The sequence below is a fragment of the Fragaria vesca genome, linkage group LG2 (genome assembly GCF_000184155.1).
Source record: "Fragaria vesca subsp. vesca linkage group LG2, FraVesHawaii_1.0, whole genome shotgun sequence".
NCBI classification, from domain to species: domain Eukaryota; kingdom Viridiplantae; phylum Streptophyta; class Magnoliopsida; order Rosales; family Rosaceae; genus Fragaria; species Fragaria vesca.
Window position 1 is genome coordinate 20126933 of NC_020492.1, and position 19802 is coordinate 20146734.

A 19802-nucleotide genomic window follows, 5' to 3' on the forward strand; every position below is an offset into this window, starting at 1 on the left:
AATGTATAAAATGAAATCCCTAAGTAAATAGTTGTATAGGGTTTGAAGTTATGGGCATTACTTGTTTTACTGGAGAAAGCGTGGGATGGCTTTCTTTTTCACCAAATTCTTGGGGGGTAGAGTGAGTGATAGGCATGGGGTGGGGTTCAGAAAATGTTTGCACAATTAAAAGAAAATAAACCCCACAGAATACCATACCATAAAAAGAAATGCGTTCTTCTTCGTATTCTTGTTCCATTTAACAAGCAAAACGAAACCACAGGAAAAATCATCCATCAAACCCATCCCCATCTATCATTCATTTCCCAGAAAATGCAACATCAAACATTAAATCCATGCCAGACGTAGATCTCCACCGTACATTACATACATATGGGTCTGTCTGTGTGCAGTTTTAGAGAATGGTGTTCATAACTAGTTACGGAACCTTTACCCATCTGCCTCCTCTATCTAGTGCAAGTGAAAGATAAGTATGAACTGTGTGAATTTGAAAATTTTGTACAAACCCTATGCTAGTTATGACTTATGAGAGTATATACTATAGGAATATTACTTGGGTAATTTACTAGACTGAACAAAAGTTACAGAAGACATCAAATATAAATCTTTCATTATGTCTCATATATCAAGCTAATCTGAGTAATATCGACGATCCTGTATTTGGATAAGAGAGCAGAGCGGGCGGAGAATTAAATAGATGGAGTAGTTAAGGACAAGAAGGTAAGCGTTTGATGGAAGAGAGAATCTAAGGGTGATAGAGACATGACAGGGAGCCTCAGATTTGGACAAGTCATGAATATTGGTGCAGCTACCTAGCTGCATGCAAAATGCAAATGCAATATTTCTGTCTGAGAGAGGGAGGGAGACTGATAGCAGCTGCTGCTAGGCATTTTTGAACAGACAAATTTGAGGAGGACGTGTACTATAACTTATGAGCGAGAGACAGACTAGAATCACAGCTAGTAGGGGCTGTAGGGCTGAGAGAGAGAGAGAGAGAGAACAAAATCTAAGCAAAGATCACCCCAGGCATGCAGAGGCCACATCACATATAAGCCAATAGTAGATAAACTGGGATTATGAGATCACCGGACTGCCTCCTCCTCTCTGGACTACACTGGACTGGACCAGTTCCTCCTTCTCTCTCTCTCAAAGTCTCACGTGATTCTTATTAACTCCTGCCCTCCATTTAATTCCTCTCTATCTCTGGCCTGGTGACCGGTGTGGGATAGCTGGTATGGTTTTTAGAGCTTCAAGCTTAGGAACTAGTTCAAAAACACAATAGACAGCAAATGCACTGGAGCCTGGTTTTGCCATCTCCACAAAACTCGAGACTAGTACTACTACATGGTTTTGATTTCTAGGACTCCTTAAAGATCATTAGGATTCATTATTAGCACTCAGAAATTATGAGAGTACCTGATCGAGTCATTACTTTCATACATACTTCTTATAACCCATGTAGATTATTCATCAAAGAAAACACTTCATTTTGAGGGTAAAATGCATTAAAATGCTTCACCATTGGCCCTAGTGAATTCAACGTCCAATCGGTTGGTCGTCATTGTTTCGAGTAAAATTAAGTCCAGATTTAGGCTGAAAGTTGTGGAAGGTTGCAATTGTGGCCTTTGTAGGGGTGCTCATTGAGTCATTGTTAGTATTGTGATCTGAAATAGTACTGTTGCGATTTGTTTGTTTGAGATATACGTTAAGAACTTAGACATATACGAACTAAATATGTGATTGTTTGATAGTGTATACAGCTGCATTTAACAGTTTTCCACTATATGATTTAAGGTCCACATCTCTGACTAATTGAAACCAACAATATACAAATTGGCAAATGTTGTCTTTTTATTGTTTTTCTCTGTCATCCCTTTTTCCTGGCTTTTTTTTCTATCTAATCCACAAAATCAACGATAATGACATTACTAAACATAATTTAATTCTGGTTCCAGAATGCCTTGGCCATTTAGATCAAGGCTGCAGTTGATGAGTTAATTAGCACTTAGCAGAGATAAAACTACTTAGAAGAAGCATCACCGCCAAACCCTAAACCACCTTTGCTTCATTTTTTACTGTAGAGATCGAGGTTAATTAGTAAAAGTTAAAAACCAGAGCATGAAAGTGAATCAAGTTACTTGGAGTAAGTAGCAGGGGAAACCAAGTTTTCCCTCCAAAAACTGAGTTAATATTTCCCAATGTTCAAACCAAAATCATTCCATTTGAAAATCTGTCTCTTCATGAAGAACTTTTAGATCCATCTAACACAACATTCTTCCCCACCCAAAAAGAAAAACCTCCATCACTGAAAAAAGATATAAGTGGGCAACTCCCTGCCATTTTCAGCAGAAGAAAAAAGCAAAAAAGAGAAAAATTTGACCCATTAATCTCAGACCCAATTAATTCTCCTCAAACTATATATGCATGTGATGAAACAGAAAAACTGGTACGAATTTTATGCATGGTTGAGTAGCAGGACAGAAACTTAAACAGAGAATCAAACCTAAAAGATGATCTAATAAGAATTCTAAATCCAATTTTAAGGAAAAAAGCTACTCTTTAAGGGGGCCTTTACTAATCATTTCAGGAATAGTTTCCCTTTTTCTTTGTCCAGAAGCAGGTGTTGACTAAACACTTGATTTGCTATGTTAAAGCAATTGGCTAATTGGGTTTCTGTTCTTATAACAAACAAAGAGCTAGCTTGATAATGGTGGCAGATATATATGCTTTCAACAATGGTAATAGTCAATCTGTGTTATGTCGTCTTGTTCAATCAGTTCAACGTAGCATTGTTTGAGTGAATGATATGCTTGGTTTTCACCGAGTTAATCACTTGCTTAATTAGTTATAGAATCTGATTCAGGTAGGTGTTTATAACAAAGTTATGGTAAATTTAAACTAAGACCCTCCTTACAATTCTACCAAAGTGAAATCCAGGGCATCAGTTTCCCAGATTTTAGCTTCATTCACATGTAGAAGATGGGTTCAATTTTATCCGTTATGGTAATACCAACAATTTTAACCAAGTTCGTTATTTCCAAGAAACATGTCAAATGCGGTGCAGTTATCATCTTTTAGTTTCCAATCATAGGAGCATTATGTAATGCCAGGCCAAAACAAACCAATAAATAAAGCAAATCTAGCTTGGATCCGATTCTGATGACTAATTAGTCAATGACCTTCAGACCATTTCAGAAAAAGCATTGAAATAAGTCCAAGGTTAGCTGAGCTCACACCGTCTGATCAAATGCATCCACACAATTCCTATTCCAGTCTTTATCAAATCACACCTTCCCATTTTAACCAGCGTTATATACTCCAAATTTATCTAAATAGTTAGATTTTAGGTACCATGTAGGGCTGACAATTTGGGTCATGTCGAAATCAACCAATCGAGTACCAACCTAGTTGGTATACCAAAAACTTGGTAACCGGCTTACTTGGTACGGTATATCGTATCAGTCTTGGTAACATGGTTGATACTTGGTATTAAGATTTTCATACTATTGGTATATGTATGTGTAATTATGTAAAAATAGACTCATATCTATGTAGGAAACGAGAATTGAACATCTAACATCTTACAAACAACCTATAAAATGTATAATATATGTAAAGACAATTAATATATATGTATAATATATAATATATGTATTGTTTTATATTTATAACATACTATAGATATAAATACAATTAAAATATAAAATGTTTAAATTTTAACAAGAGGTATGTTTCGAAATCATGATTGCTCTGATGGAAAATATGACTACATACCATCAGACCAAAACTATCATTGTAGTATATTTGTGAAAAAATTATATTTATCACTTCATTTTTTGGGCAACAATCTAAATTTGGTAGAGGTCTATTACTAACCGTACCAATCTAATTTAGGTACAATCTAAATTACTAACCATACCAACTAAGTCGGTATACCAACTTCAAAGTTAGTTTTGGTAAAAGATTTTGCCTACCAATCATAAGTTGGTTAGTACATGATATTGGTAATAAAATCAGTATACCTACCAATGACAGCCTTAACCATTTAAAATACCTACTAAAATTAGTAAGAACTAGCGAGAGCATTTGATAAAATAAGTTATAAGTGACTTCTTGGTTCTAGAATACCGAAATCACTCCCGGTTAAAGTGTTTTCTAACAAAATCACTTCTTGTTGAAGCACTTTAGAGAAGCAATTTTGAAAACTAAAGCTTAATAACTTAATTAGAGGAGTGTTTTTTTGGTAGAGTGTTAGCCAAAGGAAAGAAAATATTGTTCATTTCTCACCATTTGAGATTTCCCATTGTTGTAATTTGTTGGAAAGGCGTGAACTTTGTCACTGGAAACAGTACAAAAACAAAGAAAAAGGAAAGAAAAGAATTAAAGGGTGTGAACCAAAACTGGAGCAGTTTTCAAAGTTTGAAATGAAAGGGGAAGGAAGCCAATAGATTCTGAATTGAATTTAAGATACTCTTTGAGGGGCACAAAAGCTGGTACCAGTGTCGTGGTGAAGTGACTGGATGGGCAGATGTCCTGCTCGTCAAATCTATCTTAGGCTCTGTGACTGTAAAAAAATTAAAGCAATTTCAGACCCAGTTTTGGATTCCCTCTCTCACCCCATTGGCCCTTTCAGACCCACTAGATTCAACTCAGTTTCTGACTACTGTCAATGAATGAATGAACAAGAAGCAGAGAGAGAAGAGCAGATAGTACAAAATTTCACCAATATTGTTACTTCTGGGTTACTGGGTAATGAGCAAGACTTAATCTTGAATCTTGGGTTTTGGTAGGGTTTAAGAAAAAAACCAAAGTTTGGGTCTTTCTCACATACACGGATCCCTATGGGATTTATGCTGGGGTGCTCTCCAGCATTGCTTGGTATATATCTTCATATAAATATTCATTCTCCTTGTTTAGGTTTAAAGAGACCACATGCTTTGTTGTCCTCACAGAGAGAGGGAAAATCAGAGAGTTGTGTAGGTGAATCCTTAGAAGCTAGACAACAAAAGAAGCCCAAGTTTTTGTTCATTCTTTCATGTAGGAGATAATTAGCTTAGTTGCTGTCAATGATTGAGTTGCTGCCTTGCAAATTCTTAGCTTTTAGAAGTTTATAGAAAAGGCAGAGAGAGAGAGAGAAAACAGAGAAAGGAAGAAGTAGAAGAAATCGAAATAGAAGATGAAGCCTATAAATGATCATAATCATAACAACAATGGAAGCCATAATAACAATTACAACAACTGGTTGGGATTTTCACTCTCAGCTCCCCATATGAAAATGGAGGTCACTTCTTCTTCTGACCCTCATCACCACTACAATCATCAGCAAGCTCAGGCCTCCTCTGCTTCAGCTCAGCTTCCTAGCAGCTTCTACAATCTGTCCCCACTCTGCTATGAAAATGGTGGCTTTCATTCTCCCCTGACTGTAATGCCACTCAAGTCAGATGGGTCTCTTTGCATCATGGAAGCTCTCACTCGCTCACAAACTGAAGGTACTCACTACTTTTGCTTCAAAGATTTGCACCCATTTTTGTTCATCTTCTGTGCTTCAGTTTCTGAACGTTTTTTCTTTCTTTCTTTTGAACAGGAATGGTGCCCAACTCGTCCCCAAAGCTTGAGGACTTTCTAGGAGGAGCAAGCATGGGGGCTCATGACTACGGGGCCCAACAAAGAGAGGTGGCAATGGCGCTCAGCCTAGACAGCTTGTACTACAATGAAAACACAGAGACAGAGCAGCACTACTACTCTGGAATCCCTTTCCATGGAGCTTACCAAGCTCAAATGGAGGAAGAGTCCTCTAAGCAAGCCCACATTGTTGGCTCTGATAGTCACCAAATGACCCAGAACTGGGTGACTAGGCAGTACTCTGCTGCTCCTCATACTTTCAGTCAGCAACAAATGAGTAACAACAGCTTGGAGAATGGTGGAGGTTCTGGGTCTGTTAATGGTGGGATGCAGTGTGGGGATTTACAGTCTCTTACTTTGTCCATGAGCCCTGGATCTCAGTCCAGCTGTGTCACAGCTCCAAGGCAGATTTCACCTACTGAAACAGAGTGTCTAGCCATTGAAACCAAGAAGAGAGGTTCTGGTAAACTTAGCCAAACAAAGCAGCCAGTGCATAGAAAGTCCATTGACACATTTGGGCAGAGAACTTCACAGTATAGAGGAGTCACAAGGTTAGAACTTCTCCATAAATCCCTTTCAATTTTACTATGTTGGTCAAAATTTTGTTTGTTTTTTGTTTTGTTTTGATTCTGAATGTTCATGTGACCCTTTGTTAATTATTACTCATACCAGGCATAGATGGACTGGTAGATATGAAGCTCATCTATGGGACAACAGTTGCAAGAAGGAGGGGCAAACCAGAAAAGGAAGGCAAGGTTGGTCAATCAAAAACATGAAAATAGAACTCATAGTATATATGTTTGGAAGTATTTGTTTTGTTTAGTTTTACTGCAATTTTTGGTCCCTACTTGGTCTGTGGTGATCTGACTTGTGCTATTTAATTCTTACCTGTCGTGTTTATGCTGCTGCTGGATGCCATTCCAATCAAATAATGCAGTTTATCTTGGTAAGGCTTCTGTCCTCAATAGTGAAGAATTTAATCTTAATAAGCAACTTTTGTTATTCATAATCTTTATCATTTGAATTAACTATAGGAGGATATGATATGGAAGAGAAAGCTGCAAGGGCTTATGATCTTGCTGCTCTTAAGTACTGGGGATCTTCAACCCACATAAACTTCCCAGTAAGTAAATTTGGTTCAACTTTTGGAACTTGCTATTGTGGAAGATTTTAGTTGCTGATATTTGATTCTGTTGGTCTGTTTTGGCAGTTGGAAGATTACACAACACAAATTGAAGAAATGAAGAATATGAACCGGCAAGAATACGTTGCGCATCTGAGGAGGTAGACTTATGATTTATCTTATAAATGTGTTTCTTGTGCTTGTTAAACTTAAAGAATGTATTCATGAGCCCCATACATTATATTTTTCAGGAAAAGCAGTGGATTTTCAAGGGGTGCTTCGATTTACCGTGGAGTTACAAGGTTTTGCTGATTTTTCATTTCCATTAACACACGTACCCAAGTGTTTAAGGTGGATATAGTTTTTTTAGACTCAACATCCTCTTGGTTTTCTGCAGACATCACCAGCATGGGAGATGGCAAGCTCGAATTGGGAGGGTTGCAGGAAACAAGGACCTTTATCTTGGTACATTTGGTAAGTTCTTACATGCCAAAACTTCTTTATCTGTTTGCATACTTTCTTTAGTTTTAGGTCATGTTCTTAATTCCATAAGGGCTCTTGCTCTGATTAATCACTTTTCCAAAGTTAAAGGATTCTTTTTTATGGCGCCTCTGTTCCCACGCACTTTTTTTAAGGCTGAAGTATTCTGCTTTCGCACTTGAAAATGAGCCCTTTTAAGGCTGTTCATCTCGTAGTAGATAATAAAGAGAACCAACAAACACTTCCTAGCTAAAACTAAAATACAAATTTGATGATATAGCTTTAGTAAATGTAGTTTTAAACAAATTCTCACAGAAACTGAAATTGTACTTTCAGCCACCCAAGAGGAAGCAGCCGAAGCTTATGACATAGCTGCAATTAAGTTCCGTGGGGTAAATGCGGTCACCAACTTCGACATTACCAGATATGATGTTGAGAAAATCATGGCCAGCAATACCTTGCTTGCTGGGGAATTCGCTAGGCGTAACAAAGAGGTTGAACCTAACAAGCAAGTCATTGAGTACAGCTCACCTGCACAGAACAATGTGGAAGCCAGTCCACCTGAAACTAGCCATGGGAATAGTTCAGATTGGAAAATGGCTTTGTTCCAAGCTGCACAGCAACAACAAGAAACTGCTGCTACTTATGTTCAAACACTTGATCAAAAATCAATGTCTTCAGGGAATTACAGAAGTCCTGCAACTTTCTCAATGGCATTGCAGGACCTCATTCGCATTGAATCAGTTAACTCTAGCCAGCAATTGATGGATGAATCAGCTAAAGCCGGTGCTCAGTTTTCAAATCCTTCGTCCTTGGTGACCAGTCTGAGCAGCTCAAGAGAAGATAGCCCCGACAAATCGGCACCCACAATGCTGTTTGCAAAACCTCCAATGGCATCGAAGTTCATAAGTCCAAGTACTTCTGTTGCTGTTAGCTCTTGGTTCCCATCAGCTCAGCTGAGGCCTGCAGCTTCCATCTCCATGTCTCAGTTGCCTCTCTTTGCTGCCTGGAGTGACACCTAGAAAGCCTGGGGTGAACTGTCTTAAAGTTTTTGCATGAACATGGAGAAAAGGATGAAATTGGTGGGTTTTAGTGTTCAAGGGAGGGAAAATTAGGAAAGGGGATGTTAATCTTTATGTTATTTCAAGAGTTTAGTGGAGGAAAGTAGGATTTAATCAAAAGACAAAGGTGGGTTCCAGTAATCTGTCTGTAACCAAAGTGTAACAAACTTTCTCAAACCAAACCTTTTGGATCATATCAGCAGAATATTATGTGCAATATGGAGGGAATTAAAAGGAAGGCCCTAATGATTAAGTTTCCATGAAATGATGTTTTTGGCTATTAACATAGAAGTGGCCCTTCCATAATTGAATTGCTTTTCAAACTTTTTATAGGTCATTTCCTAAGTACAAAACCAGCTCAATGTTTCCCCAATAATGCAAAAGCCTAAAAGCTGAAGGGTGCATGCAATACAATAAAACTCTTTGCTTTGACTACACCAATCTCTTTCATGCTCCTCAATCTGCATTACACACCATCATTGCAATCCTATTCCTTCCCCCTTTCTTGTTTCAGCTTTCCTCAAAGGAACAAACATTCATTCCTTCCCTCCCACTAGAGAGATTGTGATTTCGGTTGCTTATTTATATGTTCATCACTACTAACAAGCACTTTGTCTGCTGTGATTAAAAATTTCTTTAGCTTTTTCTTAATTCTAATCCAAAGAGATATTGTTCTCTCAAAAGCTATTCCATGTCCTTGTGTGGATTCAAATGAAATCATTCACTATCTCACTTCTAAGTGCTTGCCTCTCACGTGTGAGCTCGAGTGCAATATTGACCTAGTAAGTGTTTTTGTGAAGAAAGGACAGTGAGGAATTTGTGCCGGGAAAGCTGGAAAAGCTATGTTGGAATTACCTCATTTTCCATTATCTATTTTTCATCTAAATCCATTTGAATGGATCAGTCGATACAAATGAATTAACTATGGGAAATGATGATTTCAGTAAGCTGCTTGTTTTAACTTATAAGTAGTCACATCCAAAACCAATTGCAATGGGTGGAGTGACTCAAATCCTTATAAACCCTGTGTAAGGTCACATTTTTTCGACGTGGAATTTATATCTCAATACATACAAAACAAAGTTTTTACAAACTTCGCGTAACAAAGTTGCTTCATTTTATAATCCAACACTCCTAAACCATGTTTTATTGAAATTCTACTTTAGTTTACGACTCAAGCGACTTACTGAAGATTCACATGATCTCCAAATGGCCTAAATGTCAAATTTGTGTAAGATCATATACTGCTTCCTACTGTCATATTTGTAAATGAACCTGTGAAAACAGTGGAAACCAAAACTTTTTCATTTAAGGTGAGAAATCCATGAATGGACATAGACAGAGAGGCATATATTTGAAGGAGGGAAACAACCCACAGCAGCATATATGGAATTGATAGAAATGACAACAGAATTCAATGGTCAAAAAGATTACAAATTTGTCTGTGTGGAAAAAAGATTTCAAAGCAATTGGTACCTCTTATTAATAAAGTTTTAACAAAGGAAAAGCAAGTATCATATCACTAGCATCAATTTTCTTCAACCCTCTTCGAGATTAGTCAACAATTATGATTACCAATAGCTGGTTGTGTACAGGTTGGAATAGCTGAAAAACATATTCCATCGGTTAATCAAATAGAGATTGATATAATCCCCCCAATTTTTTTTTTTTTTTTTTTTAACATAGAGATCAATATAGTATATGATACAGAAGGTGAAACCATGTGAATGTGATCAAGGTAGGTAAATAAAGTTCAAAGTTTAAACAAGTAGATGTGTTTAACTAAGAACCATAGAGAGAGAAAATTTCATTATATATCTAGGTGCATTGCGTAGATATATGATTTGAATTGAGCTGTCCTAGCCCAAAGCCACAAATCATATACATAGTACACATGTCCCAGGTACAACATTAAACTTCCTTGTCTATTATACGGCTAAAATCTACTCCAACAATTTCACAATATCTAGCAGAATCAATATTGTTCTAAGATGAATCCACTGAAAGGGACAAAATGAAGAAATTCAACCTATAGTACATTAGTACTGCAAAACCATAGATAGCAAGCTTATTAAATTTTCACCATACCCTTTGTAACTTCCCTCATACTTATCAATCCAACCTGCAAGGCTCAAAGATACTTATTCCTCAGCATTCAAATTTCTAACTGCTGGATTTTATGATACTCAATTATGCAGTGACCTTTCTATATTATAACTGTACCCAACTGTTCAGGACAATTGGTAGCTTATTAACTGATCACATAACTTACTTGCTAAACAAGTTAAGCTGCCCTTGATTAGTACCCTGAAATTGTTGTTTATCAGAATTGAAATTGGAGTATAAACTTACAGAGATAGAATCCAAGAGAAGACTGGAGAGATCCCCAAGTTGTAGCTTTTGGATAGATTTGTTATTCATCATCCAAAGTCCAAAGCACATATAACCAAGAAATTGGTCCCAAAATCCTATAGCTGGAGAAAGAGTTGATATGAATGGTATCAAACTGCATCTTAAGCAGGTTTTACAGCTCAATGAGATGATGACCCATCTCAGGTGCTGTGATTATCCATCCAATAAAACACATTGGATACACTGAAGGAAAGAAAGGAACCCCTTAATGTTAAAACTAGCTTTGCCCAAATAATTGACATGGGATAAAAATAGTCAAAAACTCACTCTCATTGCTCCCTATACAGGACTCCTGTTTCTCCCAAGGAGACCTACAAAAGAGAAAAAATTAAACCCACACCCTCGTTTCTTATTTGGACCACACTATTCCCTCTCTGTCAATTTGCAACTCATGTGACCCTGCCTTAGTCCTATGCTTTTGGATGAAAGATGTATACTTGGCTCTAATGCAGCTCTGGGATTGAGGCTTTCAAACTTAGTTGTCTTTATTTTCTATCTATCAAATTTAAGACAGCAGATGAATGCCATCCTTATCTTCATCTTGGCCCCAACTGTTACAGAGCCTCCCAGGCTTTTGAAATATACCTATCAAATTTCATAAATGTCACTAATGAACCACACATGCACTACATCAACATTACTGTAATTTTCCCTCCTTTAGCCATCTGGGTTCTTCATTAATTTATAATTTTGTTGGAGCTTGCAATAGAAATATATCAAAGTTGCACCAGTATCCAAATTCCAAAGACAGTACAATTTTTTTTTTCCTTTTTTTTTTTTGAAAAAAAATTAGTTTTTCCATTTTATCTTTGAAGCTAGAATTGAGACATGCAAATCAATTGGCCAGTTTACAGGGATCCTGTGTGTTATAGTCAGACCATTCGTATAGGAAGCAGATAGGTACAATGCTGGGTTCACAGGGACCCAAGAAATTAATGGTTGCAATTGTCACTGTCATAAAATATCAACACAATCACTTACCTTATGGCATGTTTGATTGAATTTGTTTTGCCCCTTGGCTTTTTCTCTTCTGGAGTTACTGAAAACCCTGCATGGAGTCATGGACTTTTTTCTTGCTCACTAAACAAGCTTTTTGCTCTCATTCATATCCATGATCTGCTTTCTGCTGCAGATTCATTTAACTTTTTGTTACCAGTTTGTTCTGATTTTCCTTTTTACATCATATTCCTTTTCTTCTCCAAATTTAATCCATGAGCTGTAACCAGAAAGCTCTTGGGAATTCATATCACAAGCCTAAATTGATGTAATAGTCCTTCCTGACCATGAATAGAAATAATACTGGGCCTAATCTGTTTTTCTTATTTGGGTCTAACCATGAAAGTCCAGTGGACCTCCAGCTTTTAAGAAGGCAATAGGCCAACAAAACTGTGCACCATTCAAGTTCAATAGCATTGCAGCATATTAAATTCAGTTTTCTCAAGCAACAGATACATGCATAAACCAATGGAAAAACATAACAAACCCAGTGAAGCTGAAGCCGTCTTCACCACCAGTCATCAACCAACGTCACAATTCTGCCAACGCTTTCCTGAACTGAGTGCATATGCGGCCTACTCAGGAGGATAGACTTGAGTGACTGGCATCCAAGCACCATGTGCTCGATATCAGACCAACAAAATTCACACCGTCGAATTACAAGAGACTCTAGACACCTGTGACCAGAAAATGCACGTACTCCGGCGCCAGTTACATTAGAGCAACCAGTTAAATCAAGAATCTCTAAGTTGGGGCAATTCCCAGCAACATACACCATGCTTTGGTCCGACACATTCGTCAACCTGCCCAAGTTCAATTTCTTGAGGGATCGATTTGAAGAGGTTGCAGCAATAACTCCAGTATCAGTGACATCGCACCTATCCAAATCCCGCTCTAACAGGAATTGGAAATTTTGCAAATGCGAGAGCCCCAAGTCAGTTATACCATAGCAGGCAGCCAGCACCAATGTGTTGAGGGTCTTTGAGCACCTTCCATGTGCTAAAAATCTCAAACCATAGTCGGTAACCTTGGAATCTTCTAGATTCAAATATCTTAAACAAGTGCAATGTAGCCCAATTGCTTCTAACGCATTGTCATCGACATCACTGCACCTTCCCAAATCTAAATCAGTCAAATTAGGAAACCTATGTATCCATCTGTCAATGGATGCACGCCATCTCCCTCTGACCGAAACCTTGGACAGTTTCGGAAGGCCGCCGCCACTTGACAGACCGTAAAGACCGTTCTCCGGTAAAAACCTTGATAATAATTTTACGGCGTTGAGAACGATGGCCTCCATTTTGGGACATGTTTGGGCTATGAATTCGAGGTCGGCTTCCTCAGAGATAGACTCGGATGTGCGGAATGTAACTAGATTCGGGAATCGGGGTAGCATCTGTCGGAGAAGACTGAGTTTGAAAAGACGGAGTGATCTTGTGGTTAGACCCTCCAGTGTGAACCATAGTTTGCAGACTTCGGAGACCCGCTTCCGATCATCCGGCTGGCTGACCCGTTTGAGGATGTGACCTAATAGATCGTCATTCAGATCAGAAATCTCCACCATCTTTGGTTTTCTGGTTTCTAGGGTTTTGAGCAACGTAGGGTTTAGGGATTTATAAGAAATTTTGGGGGACATTGAATCGTGGTAATAGTCGGGTTTCCTCGGCCCAAAACATATCTCTTCGGGCTCGTTTTAATGGGTCTGAATACCAAAGGCCCAACACAGAACCATTGGTTTATTGGGGTTCTGTTATAACAAAGGCCCTGTTATAACTGGCTGAAATTTCATGCTCTAAAAGGAGTAAAATCCAAGTGTGTACTTGCCATTTTCATTTTCAATTTCGTTTTGATTTTGTTGCTGTCAACAACAGTCAATTGATCCATGGGGAATGCTTTGCTGGTTCAGGCTGCTCTTCTGGATAAGATAAGTAGAAATCTTAGTAATATTGGAGGGTTGCTCTGGCTTTTCATACATTGTCCTATTATGCTTGAATATGACGCTTTGGCAATCAGCCAGTCATCCAAAGAGTATCTGATGCCGGGGAAAGACCTGAACCCGGTGATCATCAAATTGAAGTTAAGAAATAGAAGCCTAATAGCTAGGGCATATGTTAGCAGTCGAAGACAAGCGAGAAAAATAAAGTGATACAGGTCTCTCTGTCTAGAGATACTACTGATACATCCATACTTATTAGTTCTACTGTATATGTAGCTGTAAGTTGCAAATTCATTGACCAAACATGAAACATGAACACAACAAAAACCCAAACAGACTCGCTCATTTATTTTTAAAACACCGTTCACCTTCTTTGACATGAAAATTGAAGAAAAAACCAAGCATCAAATTTAAGTTCTGCACAAACACCTATAAATTACATATCTACCTTCTACCACACAAGGGTCCAAATGCAGGTCTAATACAACTTCAACTTGTTACAACCTTTCCCAGGCACCATAATTTTCTTCCACCTTTGGCATAGAGCCACCTACGAGGTAAAACAAGATATATCAAGCACCCGCGGTGGCCGGAAAGTGCACAAGTAAAAGCGCTATGCTTTTGTCAAAGACATAAACACTCAACTCAAGTTCAATTTCTTGAGGGATAGCACTGCAGCATGTTAGATTCTTTTTACAAAGCAACACAGAGATTAGACCGAAAAAAAGCAACACAGAGATACATAAACCAACGGAATAACATAACAAACCAGGTGAAGTTGAAGCCTTCTTCACCCCTCATCAATCAACGACACAATTCTGCTAACGCTTTCCGGAACTGAGTGCATAGGCGGCATACTCAGGACGATAGACTTGAGTGACTTGCATCCAAGCACCATGTGCTCGATATCGGACCAACAAAATTCAGGACACCACCGCAAAACAAGAGACTGTAGACACCTGTGACCATAAAATGCACGAACTCCGGCGCCAGTTACCTGAGAACTACTTAAATCAAGAATCTCTAAGTTGGGGCAATTCTCAGCAACAAAGGCCATGCTTTGGTCCGACAAATACTTGTTAGCCAAGTTCAACTTCTTGAATGATCGATCTGGAGAGATTGCAGATATAACTCCAGTATCAGTGACATAACAGCCTTTCAAATTCAGCTCTTCCAAGAATCGGAAATTCTGCAAATGCGAGAGCCCCAAGTCAGTAATACCCTTGCAGTCAGCCAGCACCAACGTGTTGAGGGTCTTTGTGCACCTTCCCTGTGCTAAAAATCCCAAACCATTGTCCGACACACCGCCGCAAAGTTCTAAATTCAAATATATCAAATTGCCCACAAGCCCAATTGCTTCTAACGCATAGTCATCGACATCACTGCAGCCTCCCAAATCCAAATAAGTCAGATTATATAACCTATGTACCCATCTGGCGGTGGCTACACGCCATCTCCCTCTGACCGAAACCTTGGACAGTTTCCGAAGAACGCCGCCACGTAACAAACCGTAAAGACCGTTCTCCGGTAACATCCCTGCCCCGTGTGCGGTGCTGAGATCGATGGTCTCAAGTTTTGGACATGTTTGGGCTACGAATACGAGGTCGGCTTCCTCGAAATAAGGCCCGGATGTCTGGAATGAAACTAGATTAGGGAATCGAGGCAGTACCTTTCGGAGACGACTGAGTCGGAGTAAAGTGAGTGACCTTCTTGTTAGACCCTCGACTGTCAACCATAGTTTGCAAACTTCGGAGACCCGTTTCCGATCACCCGGATCGCTGACCCGTTTGAGGATGTGACCTAATAGATCGTCATTCAGTTCAGAAATCGCCACCATCTTCCCTAATCGATTTTCTAACTCCTGGGGGCAAAAGAGGGTTTATAAAAAATTTAAAGGAATTCGCCTAGGAAGTGGGCTAGGCTGATGGATGGGCTCGCTAGACGGTATATACCTCCCTCAGGCCCAAAACATCTGTCGCCTAGGCCCGTTAGGCGATTTTTAAGAAAACCTTTATACGACGTCGTTGCCTTACCTCTCTCGCTCAGGTTCATGAATTACTGGACTTGGATTCTTTAGGTCTTGGCGATTTCTCTTTGTTGTTGGGGATTTTGGGCTAAAAAGATTGAGAATTTGACGGTGAATTGCTGCTGGGAATCTGGGATTCACTACTAAATAGAACAAACTACAAACCCAATGTTCTTGTTCGGCGTCTCACACACTAGTGCATTTCTCAAGTGTATAACCCAAGTGATATATTCAAAGTTAGACTATCAGGATCAGATCATTCAGATGCGAGCAAGCATTGCTAGGAGAAGAGATTTTTCTTGGAAGACATTAAGAAATGTGCTCTACTTCTCATGTCAAAATCAAGAAGAGAGCAAAAGAACAGATACTTAGCAAAGTTCAAGACAGCTTGCTTAAGGAATGGTTCTGTTGTTATTGATGGTGAGGCAGCGGCTTTCTTACCTACATTTGCAGTGGAAGAAGAGAATACTTTGGGATGACTGAAACTGGTTGTAGGTCTCTCTGTTACCTGAGGTGGATTGAATTATGACACACTGGAAATGAGATTGAAGAAGTCTAGACATACTACTGATACTCGGCTCTACTGATAGATCACTTATTAGTTCTATATGTTAATATGTAGCTGTACGTTGCAAATTCATTGACCAAACATTAACACAACAAAACCCAATCAGACTCACTCATGACGACAATTCACGTTTGACATGAAAATGAAGAGAGAGAAAAACCAGGCATCAAATTTAAGTTTTTCACAAACACTCAAAATAATACACATCTACCTTCTACCTCACAATGGTAGAAATGCAGGTATTGTAATTCAACTTTAACTTGTCACAACCTTTTCCACGCACTATCAATGTCTTCCACCTTCTGCATGGAGCCTACCTACGAGGAAAAATAAGAGATTGCAAGCACCTACTGCCGGAAATTGCACAAGCGGCAACGTTAGTAACATTATATGCAGTAAAATTCAGCATCTGTCAGAGCAATAAGCTTCTGTCAAAGACATAAGACACAACCCAACTCAAGTTCAATTTCTTAAGGGATAGCATTGCAGCATATTAAATCCAGTTTTCTCAAGCAACTCATACATAAACCAAATAATCCAGCATCTTTAATCTGAACTAAACACTTTCCAGTCATCATACAACGTCACAATTCTGCTAAGGCTTTCCGGAGCAAATGAGCACGTAAACTGCCAACTTAGTTCGATAGACTTGAGTGACTTGCATTCAAGCAACAAGTGCTCCACATCTTCCCAATAATAAACAAACCACCTGCGCAAAACAAGAGACTCTAGGAACCTGTGACTGGAAAGTGCACAAATTCCGGCACCAGTTACACGACAACAACTTAAATCAAGAAACTCTAAGTTGGGGCAATTCTCAACAACAAAAAACAGGCTTTGGTCTGACACATTCTTCAACCTGCCCAAGTTCAACTTCTTGAGGGATCGATCGAGGATTACCAGAAATTGCAGATATAACTCCACTATCAGTGACAAGCCTTCCGTACCCGCAGCTTTCCAAAACCAGCTCTTCCAAGCATTGCATATTCTGCAAATGTGAGACCCCGGAATCAGTTATACCCTTGCAGTAAGCCAGCACCAATGTGTTGAGGGTTTTTGAACACCTTCCATGTGCCAACAATCTCAAACCAGTGTCCGAAATCTCGGACTTTTCCAAATTCAAATATCACAAGTGCACACAAGCGCAATTGCTTCTAACGCATCGTCATCGATCTCAACCGCATAGTCATCATCGACCTGACCGCACTCTCCCAAATCCAAATATGTCAAATTAGGAAACCTATGTATCCATCTGTCGGTGGCTACACACCATCTCCCTCTGACCGAAACCTTGGACAGTTTCGGAAGGCCGCCACCACTTGACAGACCGTAAAGACCGTTCTCCGGTAAAAACATTGATTCGAATTGTTCGGCGCTGAGATCGATGGCCTCCAGTTTGGGACATGTTTGGGCTATGAACTCGAGGTCGGCTTCCTCCTCGATAAGTTGTAACTAGATTCGCGAATCGAGGCAGTACCTGACGGAGACGACTGAATTCGTATAAAGTGAGTGACCTTCTTGTTGGACCCTCCAGTGTGAACCATTGTTTGCAGACTTGGAGAACCTGTTTCCGATCACCGGGCTCGCTTACCCTTTCCAGGATCTGACCTAATAGATCGTCATGCAATTCAGAAATCTCCACCATCTTTGATTTTCTGGTTTCTAGGGTTTTTGAGCAAAACAGGGTTTAGGAATTTTATTATATCTTTTTAAAGGAAACCGCCTTGGTCATTGCCTTCTATATTGGAGACGAGATAGTTGGTACAAGCCGGTAAAGAACAGATACTTAGCAAAGTTCAAGACAGCTTGCCTTAAGAATGGTTCTGTTGTTATTGAACCTACAGTCGTGGAAGAAGAGAATACTTTGTAATAACAGAAGCTTGTTGTAGGCTTAAAAATTAACCTGCAAGGCAAAGTCTCGATCAAACCGTATTTGCTTCAGAGAATTTAAAAGCCTTTAGATTGTTGCTTAAAGAGAAAATCATGAGTTTGTATGTAAAATACTAGTAAATAAAACCCGCCTAACGGTGCTTTAGACACCACCCGTGCGTTGTTGCGGACTATGATTTCTTGATGATGAACAATATTCAATCCCAATCTCACGCCTCCCATGCCACCACCTTTTCTCTACCGCCGATTCCCCCGCCTTCCCCTATTTTTCCACAAACACATCCATTTTTCCCAAATCCACCACCAACATCATGGTCTCCATGCTTGCAAAATCCACCACTCACCTCCAATTCTACCACCTCCTATTCCGCCACCTGCACAAAATTCACCATCAATCTCATAGCCTCTACCATCATTTTTTAATTCCACCACTGTACCATGGTCTTCCCCTTGCCAAAACCCACCATGGACATCTCTAACCCCATGCCCACAACCAAGTAAAAAATAGAAAATAAAGAAGTAACAAAATTTTCAATGACACAAACGTCTTTTTGATCATAATAATTGAACATTTGTAAATAAATTTGCATTAAAAGGTAACACAGTGTTTTTGTTCAATATAATGACAGATTCTTAAATAAATTGCATTAAAGGGCAAAAACAACTATTCACCAGCTAGGGGCAAAAACACAACTCACCCGAATTTTGGGGGAAAAACACAATTCAACAAAGATATGAACAGTGTTTTTTCCCTTGTTGTTTTATTTTATAGAATGTGTTCACTGTTCGTAACTATGTGTGATGCTGCTACAAACGCAAAAGTGCATGTTAACATCACTAATGATTTGTCTCCAATCCGGCATGGAATTCGCACATGTCTCGATTTACAATGTAAAACGCAGAAACACGACTTTGGTGGTTCGGTGATCCCCTATAGATCGTCCTCTGAATTCGTTTTTTCACCATATATTATTAGGAGGAACACCATATTGCAGTGCGATTAGCTTTCACAGTTTCACTCATACAACCAAAAGAGCAAAACAACAGAACAATATAAGAACAGAACAGAACTTGAACCAGGTGACAGATTCTACTAAACCAAAGTATTGCAATCCTATAGCAGTCTGTTGTTTGCGGATAAGTTACAGAAGAAAGCGAAGATCATTCTTACTCAGTTACCATTACAGAATGCTTATCGTTGTGATTATAGTCATTTCTTGATGAGGGCAGAGTGTACTTTCCCTTTGTTTTTAAAGTGTTGAAATCTACAACTAGATCGATAAAGTTGCTATTGATTTTCATGATAGAGATCCTTAGAGCAATATAACAACAGAACAGAACTTGAACCGGGTGAACAGCATAAGAATTCAACTAAACCAAAGTAGTGCAATCCTATAGCAGTCTATTACTTACTAAACCAAAACAGTATTAGAACAGAACCAAAGGTTCTCCAAATTTGGGCCATCATGAAAAGAACCTCACAATACCAGTGACTTTATAAGAGCATGTTGAATTTAGTTTTTACAACCAATACATATTGCGCAATATGGGTGACCCAATCAAAAATTGCTAAACAAATGAAAACATAACAAACCTGGTGAAGTTGAAGCCATCAATGGTGAAAAGTTTTTATCCTGGTATATTTATTTATGTTAATCAATACAAGGGTAAAATAGTGATTAAAATTG

At 38.9% G+C, this 19802-nt stretch overlaps 3 protein-coding genes across 3 annotated transcripts; 1 reads left to right on the forward strand and 2 right to left on the reverse strand.

Moving 5' to 3' along the window:
• The first annotated feature begins 5176 nt into the window (after nt 1-5176).
• On the forward strand, nt 5177-8394 carry LOC101300121 (AP2-like ethylene-responsive transcription factor ANT-like). The gene is made up of 8 exons (XM_004292722.1): nt 5177-5489; nt 5585-6173; nt 6295-6377; nt 6657-6745; nt 6833-6906; nt 6997-7047; nt 7143-7219; nt 7562-8394. Exons 1-8 carry the CDS (start codon nt 5177-5179, stop codon nt 8245-8247), a joined length of 1962 nt encoding a protein of 653 aa, XP_004292770.1. The 3' UTR covers nt 8248-8394.
• A 3808-nt stretch (nt 8395-12202) lies between these two features.
• Nucleotides 12203-13258, reverse strand: LOC101300418 (F-box/LRR-repeat protein 4-like). The gene has a single exon (XM_004292723.1). The coding sequence runs from the start codon at nt 13256-13258 to the stop codon at nt 12203-12205; it is 1056 nt and encodes a 351-aa protein (XP_004292771.1).
• Nucleotides 13259-13978: 720 nt separating this feature from the next.
• LOC101300696 (F-box/LRR-repeat protein 14-like) lies at nt 13979-17580 on the reverse strand. The gene is made up of 4 exons (XM_004292724.1): nt 17384-17580; nt 17125-17288; nt 15300-15336; nt 13979-15012 (listed from the first exon to the last, which is right to left on the reverse strand). The coding sequence occupies exons 1-4, from the start codon at nt 17578-17580 to the stop codon at nt 14421-14423; spliced, it is 990 nt and encodes a 329-aa protein (XP_004292772.1). The 3' UTR covers nt 13979-14420.
• Nucleotides 17581-19802: the final 2222 nt, after the last annotated feature.

Bases quoted from the DNA above. Each gene is read 5' to 3' on its own strand.
- LOC101300121 (XM_004292722.1), top strand. From the start codon at position 5,177: ATGAAGCCTATAAATGATCATAATCATAACAACAATGGAAGCCATAAT. The intron at 5,490-5,584 runs GTACTCACTACT...TCTTTTGAACAG, and splicing joins CACTCGCTCACAAACTGAAG to GAATGGTGCCCAACTCGTCC. The intron at 6,378-6,656 runs GTTGGTCAATCA...AATTAACTATAG, and splicing joins AACCAGAAAAGGAAGGCAAG to GAGGATATGATATGGAAGAG.
- LOC101300418 (XM_004292723.1), bottom strand. From the start codon at position 13,258: ATGGTGGAGATTTCTGATCTGAATGACGATCTATTAGGTCACATCCTC.
- LOC101300696 (XM_004292724.1), bottom strand. From the start codon at position 17,580: ATGTTTTTACCGGAGAACGGTCTTTACGGTCTGTCAAGTGGTGGCGGC. The intron at 15,337-17,124 runs GTAATCCTCGAT...TCTAACAAGAAG, and splicing joins AGTTATATCTGCAATTTCTG to GTCACTCACTTTACTCCGAC. The intron at 15,013-15,299 runs GTACTGCCTCGA...GGGAGGCTGCAG, and splicing joins GACTCAGTCGTCTCCGAAAG to TGATGTCGATGACTATGCGT.